This window comes from Anas acuta, chromosome 2 (genome assembly GCF_963932015.1).
Source record: "Anas acuta chromosome 2, bAnaAcu1.1, whole genome shotgun sequence".
Classification (NCBI taxonomy): domain Eukaryota; kingdom Metazoa; phylum Chordata; class Aves; order Anseriformes; family Anatidae; genus Anas; species Anas acuta.
In genome coordinates this window covers 114,211,006-114,231,837 of record NC_088980.1, presented here as the reverse complement: position 1 = coordinate 114,231,837, position 20,832 = coordinate 114,211,006, and the positions used below count along the sequence as shown (strand labels likewise).

General features: G+C 35.9%; 1 protein-coding gene across 1 annotated transcript; it reads right to left on the bottom strand.

Moving 5' to 3' along the window:
- Positions 1–32: 32 nt before the first annotated feature.
- LOC137851805 (opsin-5-like) lies at positions 33–19,120 on the bottom strand. The gene is made up of 5 exons (XM_068672959.1): positions 19,033–19,120; positions 17,835–17,997; positions 16,334–16,461; positions 15,070–15,404; positions 33–777 (listed from the first exon to the last, which is right to left on the bottom strand). The coding sequence occupies exons 1-5, from the start codon at positions 19,118–19,120 to the stop codon at positions 166–168; spliced, it is 1,326 nt and encodes a 441-aa protein (XP_068529060.1). The 3' UTR covers positions 33–165.
- Positions 19,121–20,832: the final 1,712 nt, after the last annotated feature.

The window sequence follows — 20,832 nt, the reverse complement described above, 5'->3', positions numbered from 1 at the left end:
ATTTATAGCATGCCCATGCTGTAGCATGTATCCCATCAAAGCGTACATGAGAAAGAACAGGAAAATAATGTAGAAATTGGGATAATAGAAGGGCTCTAAAGAAGAAATTACATTCATGAATCCAGTATAACAACATTGTTCTTTGATTGCTTCATATAAGCAGTTCTAGAGGTCTGTAAATGCACAATGCACAGGTACTGCTTCTAAGGTGATTTCTAAGTTCTCAAGTTCGGTGCTTTTTTCTCCCTGCACAACCACCTTTACTGATTTCTTGCTGCCCTGCCTCATTTTTACCTGGAGGCTGTTCTCCAAGGCTGTGATTTCTTGAGAAGGGCTTCCCATAGCACTTATCTTCTCCTGGCAGCATTTTGGACAGCTTTTAAAGTATTCAAAAGTATCACCGTGCTTTTCAGAGGGGAAATAAGAACATCCTTCCACAATTGGAAGAGCATTACAGCTAGATTCACTTTTGCCCTTAAATGTTCTCAAGCTGGTGTTCAAAGTTGATCTGAATGTCTGCAGTATCTTGACACAAAAACAACTCCCGATGCACAACTGTTGAAGAACTGTGAAATCTTTGGCAATGGTACTTCGAAAATTGGGCTTCAGAAGAAGATAGACAACTGGATTGTAGAGTGTGGAGGATTTTGAAAAAACAGCTGGAACAGCAAAGGCTAATGGAGGAATCTTGTCTATTGATCCAAATGCTGCCCACATGGCAATGACGGCATAAGGGCTCCAGGCAGCAAAAAAGCCAATGCACACAGCAATACTCAGCTTGCAGAAATAAAAATAAATACATAAATAAATAAATAAAAATAATAAAAATAAAAAAGAAAGAGAGAAGAAAAAAAAAAGAAAAACAATTAAAAAACTGCATGCATGATGAAAACAGCATATAGTATATACATAAAAATAGCACCTAATTGATTCCCCTTGTTAAAAGTCTTGTTAAAAGTCTCCCCAAATCTTCCATTATACCTCAGCTGCTCTCCAAATGTATATTTGTCTAGCAACCTAACTCTGTGTGAGACTTGTAACTTTCAGAGTTTAAACACATCAACTCTTACATTTCTCTTCCTTTATACTGAAGTGCCACGTAAACTTTTTTTACACTAAAAAAGAAACCAAACAAAAGAAAAAGATACTTTTCTGAGGAAGCTTTTATATGAATTGCAAAGTCATTTCCATCTATTTTCTAATCCATGAGTCATACTGGTTTTCCTGGCTAGGGAATGTCTTCCACAATTTTATTTTCTGTGCTCATCTGGAGCACAGGTATCTGACAACAGAAAACTAGACTGATACTGAAGGTGAATTAAATTCATGAATTTAAATTAACTTCTCTCCCCTCTTCCCCTCCCCCCCCCCCCCCCAAATAACTTGTCTTAATAAAATCTATCAAGAAAGCTTTAATAGACCTTTAAAAAAATCAGTGATCTTTTAGTATAAATTATCACACAGATATGTAAAATGCAAGAATAAATATTTAACCAGTAATAAACATAAACTCTGAGAAATCTAAAGTAAACTGTAAGCATCAGCTTGTACAGAAAAACTAATCTGCAGGGCATCCTTCTAAGCATGGTTTTTCATTTTTTATTTTCATTTATAAATGAAGTGCATGCATATTTTAAGAGCAGAAACAAGAATATTCATGCTCCTGTAGAAGTTTCAAAAATCTGTGTTTGCCAAGAGTATATATTTACAAATAAAGAAGACAGTAGAGAATCCATTCCCTTTAAAGTAATACTGAATCCAAGCAAAGAGAGGAAAAGACATACTGAAAGTACTTTAGTTTTCAGCTGCTAATTGTGCCACCTCCCTGAACTACCTTCTGCAAGTCAGAGTACAGAGCTGCTAACTAGCTTTGTTAACTGAAAATGCAACACTTTTCTCAGTGAGGCTCTGTCTGTAGGTTCAAGGTTGCAAAAATCATGTTGTTATTTTTTTTTATTTTTATTTTTATTTTTATTGTGAGAGATCATATTATTGTATTCAAAGTGAGAATGAGAGAGAGATCCTGAGCACTTAACATCAGAGGAAAACACATAAAACTCCTTTAAGGCATAGAGATCTACACAAAATGCTAGTATTTTCTCCCTAAGTTTAATAGTATCACAAACTTTATTTTGCAAGAAGAAATGCATGGTGATTGCCAAGAAATATATAACAAGTTTTATGAGGAATGTCTGTCATGTATAACTGTTTTTACTATTAAGTTAAAATCTGTTTATAAATTTGCATATGTCTCTAGAAAGCCATCTTCTATAACAATAATGACACAGGAGAAATTTCCCATTTATGGGCAATATCCATTGGTTCACCTGAAGTCCAAAGCTACAGTGATTTGGCATAATTAAGAAGCAAGTTATTTTGGCAGAATGAAACTAGTTAAGAAAAGATGGAAAGAGACAAATCCTTATGATAGAGTGACCTTAATTTCTCTCTTCCCCTTCCTCCCCTTGCTCTATTTATTTGTATCAGCTGAAGATCTGGCTCTACTTGTGGAAAAGCTAATGTCACAGGCATGGGTTTTGTAATCCTAAACTCTCCATGCCCATGGCATTCCAGGCTGAAATGAAGAGCAGTTTTTGTGGCAAGCAATGTGCCTTGGCCCTTTAGAATCACGTCAAGAAGAAATGAACATTAGAATTGACTGGTTCATTTCCCAGATGGCTTATTTTAGGTAGCAATTAATCTTTGGGATTGTGATAGGTTTTACTTTGTTCCTGTGAAAAGGTATGTGGCACATAGTTTCAAGGAGCTCTCAGCCTACTTCCTGAGCTACATCAGTACCATTTTTACAGCAAAAACAGAACATTCATCTTACATAACCTCAGCTATCCAAAACTTATACCCTAGATTTAATCTAGTCAAGGTTCTTTACAATGTCAAAGGAAAGAGAGACATATCTCCAGAAAGAAATTGATATCATCCAAAAATATATGCCTGTAATAGATGTGACAGATTGCTCTAAGGTCCTTGTCGTTGACAATTTTGAGGCTGAACTTAATACAACTAATTTTAAGTGAAGTGCAACTAAGCAAAAGGAACTCCCTTTGAGACACTTGAGCTTATCAGCTATACATACATGCGTGTAAAAAAGAGACTTTGTTATTATTATTTATACTGTCATGTCACATATTGAGAAGTCTAGATTTTAATAGAAAAGTGCTTGGATGACACTTAATATTCTGCCTCTGGTAAGAAGTAGGTAGAGGGGGCTAACCAACGATGTCAGCATGAGATGGCAAAGAATGTTGAGATTTTCATAAACATGACAAAAGGGGAGAGTTTTGGTGAGGAAGATATGGAGCAACCTTGTGAGCATTCACAGGAAACTCACAAAAGTGACAAACTAAAGGACACCTTCGTGTTCTTCTGAGCAAACAAAACCAACAGCTGAAATACAGAAGTATGACCAAAGATGGAACATTGCATAAACACACTACACCGTCAGAGACATGTCCTTCAGTACACATTCTTGGAGATATGGTATATTTGTATAACTGTATCACAGCTACTTCTGAGATCTTTTGCAGGCAAGATGCAATAGTGTTTTCCTAAATGACCAGGAAAAAATATTGAATGCACACCATTACAGTGAAACTAGAGAGGCAGCCAAACATAAGGATAGAGACATAATGCAGAATTTCAATTATCCTTGTATAAACGTATAAACTAAATTATAACACAAAAGCTTTGAATGGAAAATATATATATATATATATTCATATATGTATTTATTTATTTATTTATTTATTTTTCCACAGGTTTTCACCATAAGGAAAAGAGTAGTTGTGAGCATCTCTTTTTTTTTTTTTTTTTTTTCCGTTCTGGTTCATATTTTAACTTTGCTGGTGACTTCCAAAATACTGTCTTAACTCAGTGCACAACACAGTGGCCAAAAGTTACCTAAAACTTAAATGTCAGAATAGAAACAAAGAGACATTGATTCTGTAATTCAGGCCTCACTAACCAATTAGAATATGTTAGGAACAAAACTTTACTGCTGTAGCAGTTAGGTTATTTCCAAAGGTGAGTTCATTTTAATCAGAAATGGTTGTTCAGAATAAATGATCTGTACAGTCATTCTTAAATTTCATTAACTCACAAAGTTTACCTATCAACTCCTTGCACCGAAGAGAACTGTTCATACATGAATATGACTGTCACACTATAAGAAAGGTCAACTACACCGTTTCATTGCATCACTCTGTGATTGATCCAATCCTCTTTATGCTATACTTGATGGACAGATGATAGTTCTGGTCTTGTATTTCCTTGGATGTGAAGGTCTGAGGCATCACTACACAATGAAACTCAGGGAGGACAACAGGCATGCTTGACTACAGACAAGCCTTTTCATTATTTCACTCTAGGCCAGAGTCCAGATTTCCTCATTAAAGAGAGCAAGAGACATATTGCCTGATTTTGCCATCAACTTGTAATACACAGCTGCTAAAATTGCAGTAGCAGCAAACTGAGCCTTTGTAGACCGTGAGGAAATCCAACTTGAAGACATGTGGCTCACTGAGGAACAATGTGAAGATGTGACCTAGAAAAATATGTGCAGACCTCAAATAAAGGTGTAAAAAATGTTCTGTTATGGAGGCTATTCCAGGAAATACTAAGCAATTCTCTACAGTTTGTAGAAAGTGACATCATTAACACCTCAGTGTTAATGAGAAGATATTTTAATGAACCATAATCAACTTTCTGTAATATCTTTATTTTATCATGGAAATACAGAGAAAAACAATTTCAGCCCTATGAGCTATCTTTTTATACCTGCACATATCTGTGGACATTTTTAGCTTTTTTTTTTTTATTATTACTATTATTTTTATTTTTAATCAAAGTATCTATCAACAGTGTCCTGTTGTGGTTCTGCAGCAGTATGAATAAAAGGTGATGCTTTCTTCTCATGTCTTGAAAGCCAGAATTTTATTTTAATTACTTGTATTATCACTCAGAGATTTCACTGACCAGGAAAATCCTTAACGTCCTGTCATACAGGCAGATAAGAAAAATACCTTCACAAGATACAACACATCACCTATACACCCAGGGCCTATTCGGACTAGGATGTTTGAACTATAACTTAGGTGGTTTGGCAAGTATAGATTATCTTGTACAACATACTAATTCTTAAAAATATAAGTGTACAGCAATACACTAGTTTTCCAGGGTAAGAAAATAAGTGATTCACCTTGGCTCTGCGTTTTAGGCTAGTTATGATTCTATCATAGTTTGTGAACACTATGATTGTACATAGAGGAATTTTCAAAAATCTTTTTGAAGTTTGCCTTTGAGCATAAGCAAATCCCATAAACAAATACTTTCCAAAAATATCTCCCCAAGAAGCAAATAAACACAGTTACAACTGGGAAATAAATAAATAAATAAATAAATAAATATCCTTTGAATCTGTAAAGCAACCACAAGGGCATTTTTCAAATACCAAATATAATGGTAGTTGACACTCCTGAGAAATTTACAGTCAAAAATCTCTCCTGTGATTGAGTTGGAACTTGGGAGAACTTTGTGGTTTGTAAGAGGTTAACAACAAAGAATATAAGCTACAGAACTTACATTGCAGGTAAGCAGAAGAAGAAAACAGTTGTGCCACACTTGCAGCATGCCTTTGGCTTCGCAGTTATCTCTTTAACTGGTGTATGCCAGTTCAGTCACACAGGTTGGAACAAGGCAGACTGCTGGCACAAGCTAAGGACCTAATTAAGCTATTTCAAAGTCCATGTCTATTGTACTTACTAGGAGAAATCAGCTTGCTGACACTTTTAAGTAAATGATACTTCATGACCTCTCTGGAAGCTAAAGCATTTTCCACAGTTTTATGTCTATTGTATCAAGAAATTTCCTGATGTAAATTTATGACAAAGCACAGCTAAGACCGTGTCGAGGTAGTACAGAATCAGCTGCTGAGAGCTTCATGAGAGCTGCTGAGAGCTTCATGGTTAGTAACAACTTCTGCGTGCTCCAATTTTTGTTCCAGAAATACCTGTAAGCCTCCATCCAACCAGTGTGAAATAGGATTAGGTTTGTCTACGGTTTTTATTTCTCTATTTTACAGAAAATTGAATGATTTGGGAAGTTATTAATTTCCTTTTCTGGCATGGCAGTAGAGTCCCAGCGATGTATTTACTCCCACTAAGATAAAGGTGATTGAGTCTTACCCTTCACCCTGTACAAAAGATGAAAAGCGATGCCTGAGATGTGAAAATGAAAGCAGTTTCTTACAGGGACCATACCGAAATGTGTGCCATACCTTTAAACACCAGAGAAAACAACAAGCAGGAGTCGCTCAGTGTTGAGAACCTTTCTGAAGCAATTGCAGTCAGCCAGTCACCAGGTTACAAGGAGGCATCCCTTCCTTTCCTTGTGTCAGCCTGCCAGGAATACAGATTTGCTACTTGTTCCCATGTAATAAGGGGAAACTATGCAAATGTATAAATCTTTCACAGCTTCTCTCTTAGGATTACTGAAACAGATTTCCAGGCTTGCCCTTATACCTGTACAAGAGCCAGCACAAAATGTACTATTCTCATCATTTTTTGCTCTCAGATTTCCCTTAACAAACTCACCAAGGTAATTTGCATTAACATACACATATTTTAAATCATTATTGATTATATTTAGAGATAAAGTACATGAAGAATGGAAGCACATGCATCACAGAATGTCTCTGTGTATATGTTTAATTACAAATGTGAAGCATTGTTTCAGAGTTATGGTCCAAGCAGGTTTCTAGTAAATCATTTTGACTGAAAGGATTTTAAAAGCCCTGTAAGTAGTCCTAGTATGACTTGGTCAGCCATGTTCAAAAAAGACAAGCATATTATATGCTTCAACAGCATTTTGTAAAAATGAATCAACAAGTAGCCATCTGGTCCTCAGTGCTGCAAGTCTAAATCATTGTCCGTCTTTCTCAGAGAGCTTTCACAAGTTGGGTCCAGTTTCCAATAGAAGCAGATATGAAGCACAGGTACTGCAAAAGTGCCATCAGTGAATGTTACCCTGAGCCTCATGCATTTTTGTTTCCCAAGGAAGAGTTTCAGCAGGCAAAACTGCTTGTGCTATATAAGATGAAATCTAGAAATCTTGTGAAGTTTTCAAAATTGTCATTTCAGTCCAAACTGCAGTCCACTATCCCAGATTTAAACAGAAGCCAGAAGTCTCAGTGAGCAATTTATGCCCCTAATAAGGCAAATAGATTTGCCACTGCAGACACTGAGCAGAGAAACTAAGATCTACAATCACTAGAACCTGCAAAGTTCATACTACATATGGTGCAAAAGTATCAGCATAAGAAAAGTCAAATTTTTCATTGTCATCCGCTTGCTAACAGACAGCAGCAAAAGGAGCATTGCAGACGTGAGGACAGGATGTGGTGCTATGATGGAAGGGGTGGCCACAGCTATGCAGACTTAAAGTGCTGCACAGTGCTACTCAGCTAGGAGCAGTGTAGCAGGTTGAGAAAGCCCCTCCCAAAGCCCCTTCCCAGCACTCCAGCTGTCTTAGAAAAGGGGCTCCACCTAGCAGGTAATACCCAATAGTGGGAGATGCTGGACACTAGGTCGAGTTTTTGTAGTCTCATTGGCTATCAGACTAAACTGTTAAACGAAATAAGATTGGGGATCGTTGTCTGGATCAGACACAAACTGGTCACATCCACACTGCATGGTGCTCAGACTTGGTACTCAACAACATACTCTTGTGGTGTCTTGGTGAATGTATGACATCATTTCTGGGGCTTGGGGTACATTTTTTCAGTTAGTGTTTTTATTGCGTGAAACAAAGTATTTGTTGCATTTGTTTTCCTTCCTGTGAATCATACTTGGTCCACTGTCACTTGTCTTCTCTGTAGAAACTTTTGCTTACTTTGGCATCCAAATTCCCTCACATTTGAAAAACAGACAAGAATATTTTCAGCAAGTTCTTAGTTTTTCTCAATTTATTTCCGTGGCATCAGTATTGCAGCAAAGACCTACAGGATTTCTAGTTCTCAGTAGCTGCAAAAAAGGAGCAATGGGCTCTAGGAAGGTAATTAAATAAGGCTATGTCAAAGCCAATAAAATGATACTTTCTTCTTTCCTTTCACTTTTAAAGTAATTGCTATGGGTGAAATTATTCTTCTGAGAATAAAAAGTTTTTCCTGCAAATTGTTTCTGACAGGGTAACTGCAACTATTTTCAGAGTCTGTGAGACTTTGTCTAAATGCATGCTTATAAGCAGCAAATTAATTCCTCTGATTCAAATTTTTTTTTATGCTTCAAGGGAGACTATTACAACTTCTACTTTGTTTTTCTGAAAAATAATAAGCCACTGAGCCAATGCACTGCTAAAATAAAGGAAGCAGCAAAAGAAATTAGAATTTCACAGACTAAGCTTTGAAAAATCATGTCATGTGTTTTCCTCCTCCCTTCAGCCAACAAAGCACAAAAGAGTAAAAAAAAAGGTAAACAGTAAAATGCTGTTACAGTACCATGATTTGGGAAAAATATATATATATATATATTTATGTTGGAGTCTTCTCCAAAAAAGTCAACAGACCTCTTTCCAGTGATTACCCTGCTCACAAGACCTGAGAGCAGACCCTTACCAGCATGTTTTTTAAGCAATCTAGCATTATTATGTTCACCTATTGTTTTGTACTTAGTGATTTACAGATCTGCTCAACTTAACGGTGATGAGTTGTGCAATACTCATGAAGGTAAATCTTCAACTCTCTTGCTAAAAAAATTGGCAAAAAAAATATATATATATATTGATCTTATCTAATTCCTACTGCTGAAAATTTTTGGTAGCTGTCTTTTTCTGTCTTTTTTTTTTCCCCCGAGTCCTGTGGTTAGCACACAGATTACAAAAAGTATACATAAATGTATATATCCTCTCTTGTACTCATGCACTAACACATGTTGCCTGAAGCTCTAAGTAGAAATGATGTGATAACGTGGCATAAACATTTTATTTAAAAAGTGTACAGTACTGCATCATCAGTGAAATCTATAGTCCTTGCCTCATGGACTAACTTGACCATCATGTACATAGATCATTATATGTATCCTTATGAATGATATACAACAATAAACACGGTTTCTACTTGCCCTGTCCTAGGACCACCTAAAGCACAAGAGTGAGGAAGATCTGTCTCCCTCAGAGGGGAATTCCAGTTCTAGATTTAGGGCCAGACCTCCTCATGGCTGTTTACACCCACAAAGCTTATCCAAACCTGGATTCTGCTCTTCCTTGTATCCTCAGCACAACTTTTTCTATAGTTCATGAATTGCAAAAGCGAAGTTCAGTTCACGGTCAGAATCCACAGGTATGCATGCATGCACACTAGACAAAATCTCAGCAGGCATCCCCATGTGAGCCAGTCTGTCCCTAGAGTGCCCAGCATCCCCTCTCATGCACTCAAGTGCCAGGGGGAGTTCCAGTATCTCACTGGATCTCAGCAGTGTATCTCAGGCCAGAGACCTGTACAAAGTGTTAATACGGATTTATCTTCAGAACTGAAGGAGCACCTAGTGTAATTATGAAAGCTGGAGCCTTCTCATTGGTCCATGTTACAGATGACAAGAGGAAAATATAAATATATCATTAGCATTCCTATTGCTTGATATTTTTACATTTTTTATTTTGATACTGTAGTTTAAATCTCTTTTTTGAAAGTCACTTCACATCAAATTATAGAAAGCAGTACTGAAAGGTTATGATTTTATTCCTTTAGTGTCCCCCTAGAATACCAGAGAGTGGTGCACCTCAGAGCAAGGTCTAATAAGCACTTTGCCATATAGAAACCACTGCTACTACAAAGTTTCTAAGAAGCACAGTCACTACAGTAATGTATGAGCAGGACTAGGATGCTACTCCCCTGAGCCAACTAGCTTGGTTGGCATGCAGCATGATGGAGGAAATGCCTCTCAACCCTTCAGCTATCCCTTCATCACCTCAGATTGGCCAGCTCTTTCACCAGCCTCTGCCAAGATGCTGCCTGCTCCACACTGATGAATAGTGATAAAGGCAGTCTCCTACAGATCACCTGTCCCCTCTGGTGACAGAATTTATGTTAGGGTCAGGTAGCATGGACCCTGAACTCAGCCTCTGGGTCCTCGAAGACTGCAAGTATCACACACAGTCTCACAGACCAGCCTATGGCTAGGTTCCTTTTTTTATTCAAAAGCCCGCAAGAGCAGAAGCCTACAGTAGGAAATTGGAGACTGTCTCTCTGTGCAAACTTTGCTGAGCATTCAGAAAATGTAAATATATTATATCAGAGCCTGGAGTATGGAAAAAAAAAAAGCTAACAGGCTAAACACCAGGCAAAGCAAGAGAGGTTCCTGAATTTGAGTCTTGTGCTAACTGTGACTGCCCTGATGGTCTTGGTTTGGTATTTTAACCTTGCTTAGTTCTCATCAGTAAGAGAAATATTGGCCATAATTTCCCATCTGGCAGAATTTTACTATACATAGGAATCATAAAAGTAGCCAACTAAACACTCTGCAGTTTGGCAATTTATTGACCTGTAAAGCTAAGGTATATTGCAATTGTATCTTCAAAATATTCCAAAGTAATGATAGCAAAGTCTGGAAAGTAACTGACAAGAACAGCCCATACTATTATTTGTACACTAAGAGGAAGAGATTTAACATGTTATTCATCAAGCTGTAATAGACATTTGATGAACTAGAGATGACTACAGAGTATCTCACACACTTGATCTGTCTTCTTTTACTTCAGTAAAATTTTTGCACACTTAAAACAAATGATATATATATATTATATATATATATTTGTACAAGATGAATGGCAGCTTTGTAGGACATGGACAAAACGTAGAGCCTACGGTTTTTACTGGTCACTATAAATGAAGGAGTCGAAGGAGAGCACATAAAAATGAAGCCAACTTTTCCTGAGAGGTCTAAAGCATTACAGAGGAGTTGTTTTTTTGTTTTTTTGTGTTTTTTTTTTTCTATTATTTGAACCATGCTTACACAGGAATCTAAAATACTCTTTTATTTTTTTTCACTTTGCACTATTAATTATAAATTCTTATGCTAATAAAAGACAATCATAAATGTGAATGTCTATGTTACAGTAACAGAATCTCAATTTCACCTTCTCTCCAAATGAAATGTCTGCATTCTGCCATAGCAAGCCTTGGCAGCTAAGGCACATTCAACATGTATTTTATAGGTAAACCAGATTCTTCTACACTTGTTGAAAAGCTGATTGCCTCCAGCTCAAATCGATATATGTTATACAGCCTATAATATAATAAAAGCAACTGTAAATTTAGAACTAAGGCTGTTTGTGCCTTCATACAGATTATATCCCTTCACGCAAGCAAAACCAACATTTTGAAACAGCACAATGACCACTAATCCCCAAACGGCTTTGAAATGCCTACAATAAATTGCCATATTCCTGTACTGTACAACTAAAGCATCCACTTAAGGTGGACAATATCAAGAGAGGCGATGAACACCTGTAACTCTTCTATATATTCAGGAGTAGATTTACGCACTACAATGAAGTATTCAGGGTTGGGATCTTACATCCTAAACTGTAAGGCTTCTTTGAGGAGCAACCTTTTTCCAATTTTTATTTCTATATTATTTCCCATTATGTCTATAGGTCTTTGCACATGTAACTAGCCACAGCTTTCAAGATTGCTTGTAGCCATGGCTATACAATAATTTCAGTTTCAGAGGAGTGTAAAAACCTCCATTAATTTTGGAGGTATTTTTTTTATTAATTTAACAACAACAAAAACAACAAAATGATTTCAAAAAAGCACTGTGTCCATGTATTGTAGAAGAGCAATTTAAGCCCAGGTAACATCCACGATGTGAGACTTGCCTTGTTTCTATGCAAATCATTGCATTTTATGCTGAGAATAAATTAGATACCCTATTTCCGCAACAAACAATTTTAGAAAAGAGATGTGAACTATTCAGCTTTCTCCTGTTCAGCCAAATGATACTTCGGTGTTTTAAACCATGTACTTCAAAGCTATCGCAAATCACAAACACAAAGAAAGACAAGTTAAAAAACAAGATTTGTTCAAGGTCATACACAAAGCCTGAACAAAAAACAATTTCCCAGGACAAAGGCTTACCCTCCTATAACTTTAATTTTAATGTACTGCAGAGAATTCAGAGATGATATTTCAACAAATATTGGATGAAATGTTGAGTTACGTTCACGGTGGCTTTGCTCCTTCAATGTCTAGGAGGAATTAGGGTATGTTTCTGAAATTGCTAAATCCCAAGGAATTCCTGGAGGAAAGGCAGTTTTCTACATCTCTGCTTACATTCAAAATATTTATCTGTCTTATGTACATGCCCAGAGCATGTTTTCTTCAGAAGCTAGCAAACCCATACACTTGTGAACAAATTAAATGAGAACAGCATTTTCAGTATGCGTTATAATTGATTTTTATGGAACTCTATAATAATAAAAGCAATTTCAGTAGTTAGTCAACCTTGTAAACTCAGAAACACAAAAACACAAATAGCACTGTACAGATCCCATTATGTTTTCTAAAAATTTTGCTTTTGTCATTCTAAAGTAGCACAGAAAAAAAAAAAAAAACTACGGACAGATCTTTTAACAATGAAAGTAGATTAGTAATAATGAATGTTATCTGTATTTTATTGATATTTCTTATAAAAATATTCAATTACTACTAAAACAAACAAACAAACAAACAAACAAAAAAAAAAAAAAAAACACTGAAATGGACGTAAAATTAATGCTATGACCTAGCTATGTTAATATGGTTTAGGAAAGTGATATCTGCTTAGTGTACAGGGTAATACAAATTAAAACAAACTGCAGGAACCTGCAATATAAGGGGAACCTGTGGCAATTACTTAGAGTCTCAAGGCATAGGAAGCTGCCAAGCTTTTGGAATCATATTTCCTTGCTTAGATGGACTCTAAGTGTCTAAGTCCTGTTATAAATGCCCAGGTCATTTTCTGAATTTAGTTTTTTTAGACTGAAACAATGCCCAAGTCCTTCTGTTGAAGCTAGATCAGACTGCAGAGGTCAGATGTGACCAGGACTCCTGTTACAGTGCACTGATTTCAGAGCAGAATGGTTAAGGCCAGAGGAAAAGTGGGCTGTAAGTCATCTCTAATTTAATAGGAGCTACCATTTGGTAGCTTTGGTAAACTTTTTGGTAGCTTTTTGGTAGCTTTGGTAAGCTTTGGTAGCTTTTTTGCTTATTTGGTAAGCTATACCAAATTTACTGTTTAAATGCAGCAGAAAGAACTACAATTCAACAAATAATCATTCCAAGTAGACCACAACATTGAAATGTTTGGTGTGGCTACAGTGGTCAAATAGAACAAGGCATGAAAGGTCCTTAATTAAAAGTTAAAAAATTAAAGGATGATATATTGTAGTCAAATGAAAGATGTAAGAATATTAATGTCTACTGAATTCAGAAGCGGGGCAGAGATATACACTTAAGAATGTATAACTGGGAAATGTTCCATCTGAGGTTTAGGAACTAAGGAACAGTTAAGACATGGGCATACTCTTTCATCCTTAAACTTCTTCAATTGAATAAAATATTTAGGTTGTAGAGAGTAGGTAGGAGGACAGTATTTCCCACAGTGACAGGAAAAAACATGATGCTCAAGATGTCTAGTGTAGCTACTCTGTATTTGGTAATCTGAAGAGTGATATCAGAGAGCGACCAAGCTTTTTGATTTGGAACAGAGAAAGCAAAGCATTTATACAGAAGATTTGTGATATATTTAATTGTATTTGCAGATGAGAGCATCCATATTCCTGAAGAGAGAAATGAAAAGGACCAATGATTCGAAGCAGAAAGTTGAAGTTGATGAGGAAGATACTTGATGAGGAAGATAAACAAATAATTAGAGAAAAGAGAGAAGGATTCATTGAAATAAAGAAAAAAGATTTTCTCAGTGGAGATAATTGAGAGTCAAGAAGTTATATTCATATATATCACATATATATAAGAATCTATGTTCAAGAGGTATATCATCTAATGACTGAAGCACTCCTAACTAATGTCTGCTGCAAAGTTTGTCTTATATTTCGGTATATTAAAAACATAAAAATAAATAAAATAAATAAAGATTTTTTCATCAAAAGGAGGGGAATGTAGTTTAGCAGCAAGAACCAATTTTCACAACAAATTCTGTAGCCACAGGACTAGTTTTACTATGTGAGCCAGTAAAACACTAACCTGAAAAGGTTTCAGTCCAAAAAGTATTTACAAAGATGCACTTATCTGGTGGTTTTTTTGTTTGTTTCATTTGTTTGTTTGTTTTGTCCTGTTTTAAGTTAAGTACAAGCAAATTTGATTTCCAAGTCATTTTTAAAAACCTTTAATGATATAAACTTCAGCCTGGATCCCCTCAGATGTCTGTAGCTGGGCAAACGGAATTCAGTGACTGTCAAAATGTCTTTCATAAGCAATGATTCCTGAGCATGAGGCTCAAATTCACTTCTACATAGGGTTCCAAATTTGAACCTTCCTTTTGATCAAAGATTGCCAGGCTTTTACTGAATGAGGCAATGCACACTTTGCCATCAACAACACCTCAATGAGTTCCTCCTGACATTCATTTTTTACAGCATAAATATATATTTTTCTATGTGAAATGCCTTTTAGAATGTATACTATACAAGGGACTGGCTGTTTTTAAAGGTTTCAGAAAATGAGCTCAAAGGAGATGTTAAGTAGTAGAAGTTAAGAGAAATATGATGATAAGGGATCTCATGAACATGAAGAAATGAAAACATTTTTGGAATAACAAAAAGATAACCTGAACACCAAGAGACTTACCAGAGACTCACTGTTAAGAAATATTTCCAAAACCTGTCACTGGCATCTAAAAAGCATATTTATATTATAAAATATTTATATTTTCACTTCATGTTCAAAATTTTTACTCTAATTTCTATAATGTCTTGAAAGGTGCTGCCCAATTTTGGCAAAAACATTTTGCCGAAGACTTGCCAAATACCAAATACTTGCCAAAACAGCTTGCCAAATACCTTGGCAGTAATGGTTTGCACATTGTTCATCCTGGTGGGGCCAGAGACATGCTGCTCCACTGCTCTCCTGGATCCTTTCACAGTTATCAGAATGAGTGTGTAGGAAGTGATAATTACTCCGCAAGGGAGAATAAAACAGAAAACAAAGAGAACGACAGTGTAAGACATGGACATGACGTCTATGTTGGTGGAACGCCAGTCAATGCAGCAAGCTGTGCCGTAGGGCTCCTCTCCATATTCTCCCCAGTGAGCAAGGGGTGAACAGGCAAAAATTGCTGCATAGGTCCAAGCACAGGCTATCAAGATTTGTCCATGTTCTCTCCTGAACCTGTTTCCTGGAAGACACAAAATAATCAGGGAAGAACATCACACAGGAATGCTGTAAACTCCAGTTAACAATTGGAACAGTTCAAAGGTTTATTAATAGGCTTCTTGTATTGCACACTGGAAGTTTGTTTTTCTGTTCTCTTTTTATTTTTTCCTGAGAATAACTCTCTATAACCTTCTAGAGATTTGCTTCTCAAAATACATGTATTGGCTTCAAAGCAACTTAACTACACCCAGGCAACTGATATGCTGAATTCACCAGTCATTACACTGAAAAACATTTCATTCCTCTTGAAATCAAGCAAGACATTAGGATATTTGGTTTTTGTTGTTGTTGTTTGTTTGTTTTTGTTTTCTTTTGTTTTAAACACAAATTGTAAGCATTTTGATGATTGTAAAGTTTTTTTTGCTCTGAACAGATTAGCACTCAGTACAGCAGAGCCTTGTTCTGCAAGTAGAGCTCACATAGACTAAGTGTTGAGCACCGAAAAATGCATAATCACAAGACAACGAAACCAAGCCTATGACATATGTTTTGGTATTTTTTTGGGCACAACTTTCAAAGTAGTTCTAGGCTAAAGAACACCTGAAATGGGGGATTCTTTACAAGTACACATCAGGTTTTTTTATTTTTATTTTTTATTTTTTAATAGGGAAGCAGGACAAAGGAACAGCAAAATCCATACAACAGTAGTTCAGGAAAGAAAAAAAAAAACTCAGTGGAAACATATTTATTTCCTGACTTAGAGATAAGATTATTAGTAATGTCTAATCCTGGAAAAAGAGAAAAATTGCTTTTCCTATAAGAAGAAATATTAAAGACTTGGCTGGATGCAAAAGATCTCTTCTATAAAAACATACTAGGATATGCAACCCAGAAATGGTAGTCTATGTTCACATTAAAAAAAAAAAATCTAAGACAGAAACAGTAGCTTACCATAAGCTGGAAAACAAATTTTGAGGCAGCACACAATGCTCAGTAGAGTCAGTGTTGAGAGACTGCAGATCCCAAACAGTACCCCACAAAATGCGTAGAACAAGCAAATGTGTTTCCCATACAACCACCTGGTAAATAACCAAGAAATTTAATACTTTGATGATATCTCTTTCTTAAATGTAATACTACATGGTAGAAGTATATATACTTGTAGCCTTAAAAATAATAATAAACTTTATGACCAAACTACTTGTTGCAAAATGATCAACTACGGAAGAGATACTCAGTGGAAAGGACAGCCAGTAAAGTAGTCATGTCCTTTTATTGTTATGATTCTTGTTTGATCTTTTTTTTTTTTTTTTAAACAAAACAATGATAATATTTAATGATAAACATTTTGAAAAGAAAAATCAAAATGCTTCTTTACTGTGGGGGTGACAGAGCAGGGGAACAGGTTGCCCAGAGATGTTGACTCTCCTTCTCTAGAGATATTCAGGACCCACCTGGACGCCATCCTGCACAACATGATCCTGCTCAGCAGAGGGATTGGACTAGATGATCTTCAGAGGTCCCTTCCAACCCTGCCCATTCTGTGTGACTGTGATTCTTATCACTAGTAGGCCAAGGTCATAAATTAATACCCTTTACTATTATCTCCACTAACTTTAGGTGTTTTTTGAAAGCTAAATTTCATCAAAATCAACAGATTCTCTTGTGAATGTTCTCCAGAGGAATAGAAGTTTGAACTGAATCTATGTCTCCTCACTTTCTATTCAGACACATGCATGATTTGTAGTAGCAGTTGTCAAAAGTCACATTCTAGATTTTGAAGACATAGTATTAATTAGTCAGCATACCAAACTTTAAAGAAGATTAAAAAGAAAAGAAGGAAAAAAACAAAACAAAACAAAACAAAACAAACAAACAAAAAAAAAAAAAACCACCACAACAACAAACGTTTCTCAGTGATTATAGGTTGAATTCATGTAAGTGGACCGAATTGGTAAAGGAATGAAAGAGTTCTAAATTCAGAGAGTTGGCTTAAAAAATAATCCAGAATATTACATTTCTCTTTGCCACTGTTACTACTGCGTTTGGGGATCATCAGTAAATTCAAGAATTCAGGGTTTTCTTTTTATGCTACTAAATTTCACTGCCTAACTTTAAAAAAAATAAAAATAAAAATAAATAAATAAAAGTAAAAAATCACCATCATTCTGCCCATGAAGAATAAATGCAGTAGTTAGTGGAACAAACAGTGAGTGTTTGGAAAATCTCAGTCCTGCAGAAATCAAGATGATAATGACCTCAAATAGACATGAATGCTAATTAATACCAGCAGTCTATAAAGTTGCTGTTACATAGCATACTCCTCTCAGTCTTTCTTATTATTTTCCACTGTTATGACAAGAAAAGTGGCAGAGTAATTCAGTCTTCCCCACTGACACAGACCTCCAGAGCTTGCAGATGATGTTAAATATCATGTGCATAGTGAACAAACCTGTGTGAAAGGCTGGAGGTTACAGCTAGAGGGTACAATGTCAGAGTCATACCAAGGTCACTGATGGAAAGGTTAATAATGAAGTATTCTGCTGGTTTCAACAAATTCTTTTTCTTGTAGGAGACATATAGGAGAATACTGTTCCCACACAAAGAGCATATTCCTGCAGAGAAACACACAATATGAAGAAACATTTACTTTTAGCCATCTTTTTTTTTTTTTTTTTTTTTCTTGCCCTGGAATAATGTGTTACAATCATGGTAATATTTATCAGATAAACTTGTCTCTTTTTATATTTGTGATTTTTTTTCTTCTTTACATTATTATTATTATTATCATTATTTTTCATATTACATTATATTATATAGTAGTAGTAGTAGTAGTAGTGGTAGTAATAATGATAATAATAATGATAATGATTGATAATGATAATGATAATGATAATGATAATGATAATGATAATGATAATGATAATAATGATGGTTGCCTCAGAGAAGAAAAAATCCAGGGAGGGTTCTTTTTTCCTGTTAGGACATTCCACCATCTTCTGAAGTACCAGTCATCAGCTTTGCTTAGCCAGGGTGGCCATTGCTGTCCAGGTGCCAGTGTTGCCTTTCCTTTCCTCTGACTTATGGTTATAGTGACCGATACAATTAGGATTGGATCTGAATTTTTTTTCCTCAGTCAGACCAAGACTAGGGAGGAGATAACAGCATAACTCATTTCGCAGAAATCTCACTTTTTAATGCGTTGTCTATGGATGTCAGCTATAACCCTGATTTTTCTGGCACTTTTCCCATAAAGTGTAGTCACTTTATGACTACAGCTTTTGGTGTTGTGCTTCAGGTATTATAAGGAGTTAGGATATGCTGTTTAGTGATTTGCAATGATATGTGGAAAAAGACAATCTCTTGTTTAGACTTAATGATGATTTTATGGATGCCAAGAACTGCCAGGGCCTTGAAATCGAGCATTCCTGTCCAGCGTTATCTTCCTATAATATTAATTAAAGTTTTTGTTCTTAACACAAAACACAGGCTACAACTTTTTAATGATGTTACCGTATACTCTTTTCCCCTTTCATGAAAACATAGAAGTTCATCTTTGTTGGAAACAAACTTGACCTTTAATGTTGCTTCATTCTCATCAAACACTGACAAACAGTCACCACCAAACACAATATCATTATCATACTTACCAAATACCATATAACATATGCCAACAACAATATCAGCTTCTTCAGTTATTTTGGACTGGAATGTTGAATTAGAAAAAAATGGGCCCATCTGGGAAAAAAGAAAAAAAAAAGTATTAAAAACTGAAAATTAAATATCTAAGCTTGTACCTGCAAGCTCTCTACAGGGCTACAAGGTGTTCTTTGGGGGAAAGATGGGGAGAATTTAATTTTATTTTTTGAATTAGGAGTTAATTTATCTGAATACAGGGTGTGAAGAAGACAGAGCCAGGTTCTTTTCAGTGGTTCCCTGTGAATATGCCAGAGGCAATGGACACAAACTGCCCATATTGCTCAGCTTTCCCTAGCAAATTCTTTTGTGAAAACATTTACATTAATGAAAAAGAGCTTCTGCCAACTGTATTTATATTGGTCTGAGCTGAGTTACTGGCGTAACTCAGAAAAATGCCAGAATTACCATTTATTGTCATCTGCCATTCCTTTATTCAAGGAGTCTGCTATGGGGCCGGCCCTGTGACCCAGTCCAGACCTTACTGTCCATATGAAGAACGGCAGTACCAAAGTAAGGACACTAACTGCTTATATTGCAATACTTAACCTCATAGATGCACTCACACAAAGGGTTTAACACATCATCTAATTTAAGGGAGAATACCTAAGTTGAAGTTTTCTCCTAGAACTATAAATAAATAAAAAGTCCATCAGATGTGAATCTTTTGTTGGTTTGTTTTTCATTTCTCACAGATGCCATTGCTGTATTATTTTAGGAGTATTGGAGAGATTATCTGGAGCTGTTCTTGGCAAATTGAAGTTATTACAAAAATATGGCAATGAAAGTTCAACAAAATCTTCTAAACATATTCACAAACCTTAGTCGGATAATGACACATTTCCACTGCTGGTCACATCTCACTTTCTCTGAGCTCCCATTGAGTTTCTTGTTGCAAAAAGAAAGTCTTTTTTGTGTGATCACTGCAACCAGCCACACTCTTTCAACACACACTCAGCACAACAGCTCCCAGTGAAGTAGGAAGGACAGCTTTAGGCCTTTGGCTTGAGGGCATGAAAAAAGTCAAAGAAAAAAGCATCTGGAGACATGAAGTCACCTTAGAAAATAATACAGCATCTAATTCACACAGCTCTACAACCCTCTGATTCTTACTTAACCAGTGTATATCCACATTAAATAATGATCTCATAGCTGCATTACATTCTTCCAGTGTAATAAAGCTGATTACCTAAATTCATCATGTCCACCTTCCCATAGGCTGCTTATTCTCTCAGTGGTCCATCAATCCCTATTTCCTCAGTTGCTAAATCCAGGACACCACTACAGAAACCAAAGGGTTTACATGTTTGTTCACCAGAAGTTCCATCAGAAGAAATTTTAGGCCGTCTGCATAACAGCAATAATGTTTATACTCTAATCCTTTTCCCAATATTTCTTCTATTCATTAAGCAGAAGCAGCGACAGCAAGATTTCGTATTAGAAGCCTCAGCTTTACCATTTTCCTAGTGGCTAGTGCTGCAGCATGTGACTGCCCTCAAGAGAAAATAACAAAAATAATGACAGGACATTCATCTGCCTTCTCCCTGAGGCAATCTCTTCGCAAGTTGGAAGAGACTATGTGAAGGCCAAGAACTGCCAAAAATCCAGCATTTCTGTCCATAATAAAAACATGTTAATTCTTTTGTCAGTAAAATAACAAAATATAAAAAGATAGAAGTGATATCAGATTCAAATAAAAGCAACCTAGTTAAGTTAAGACAGAACTAGAAGTATAATAATTTTCAAATACCTTT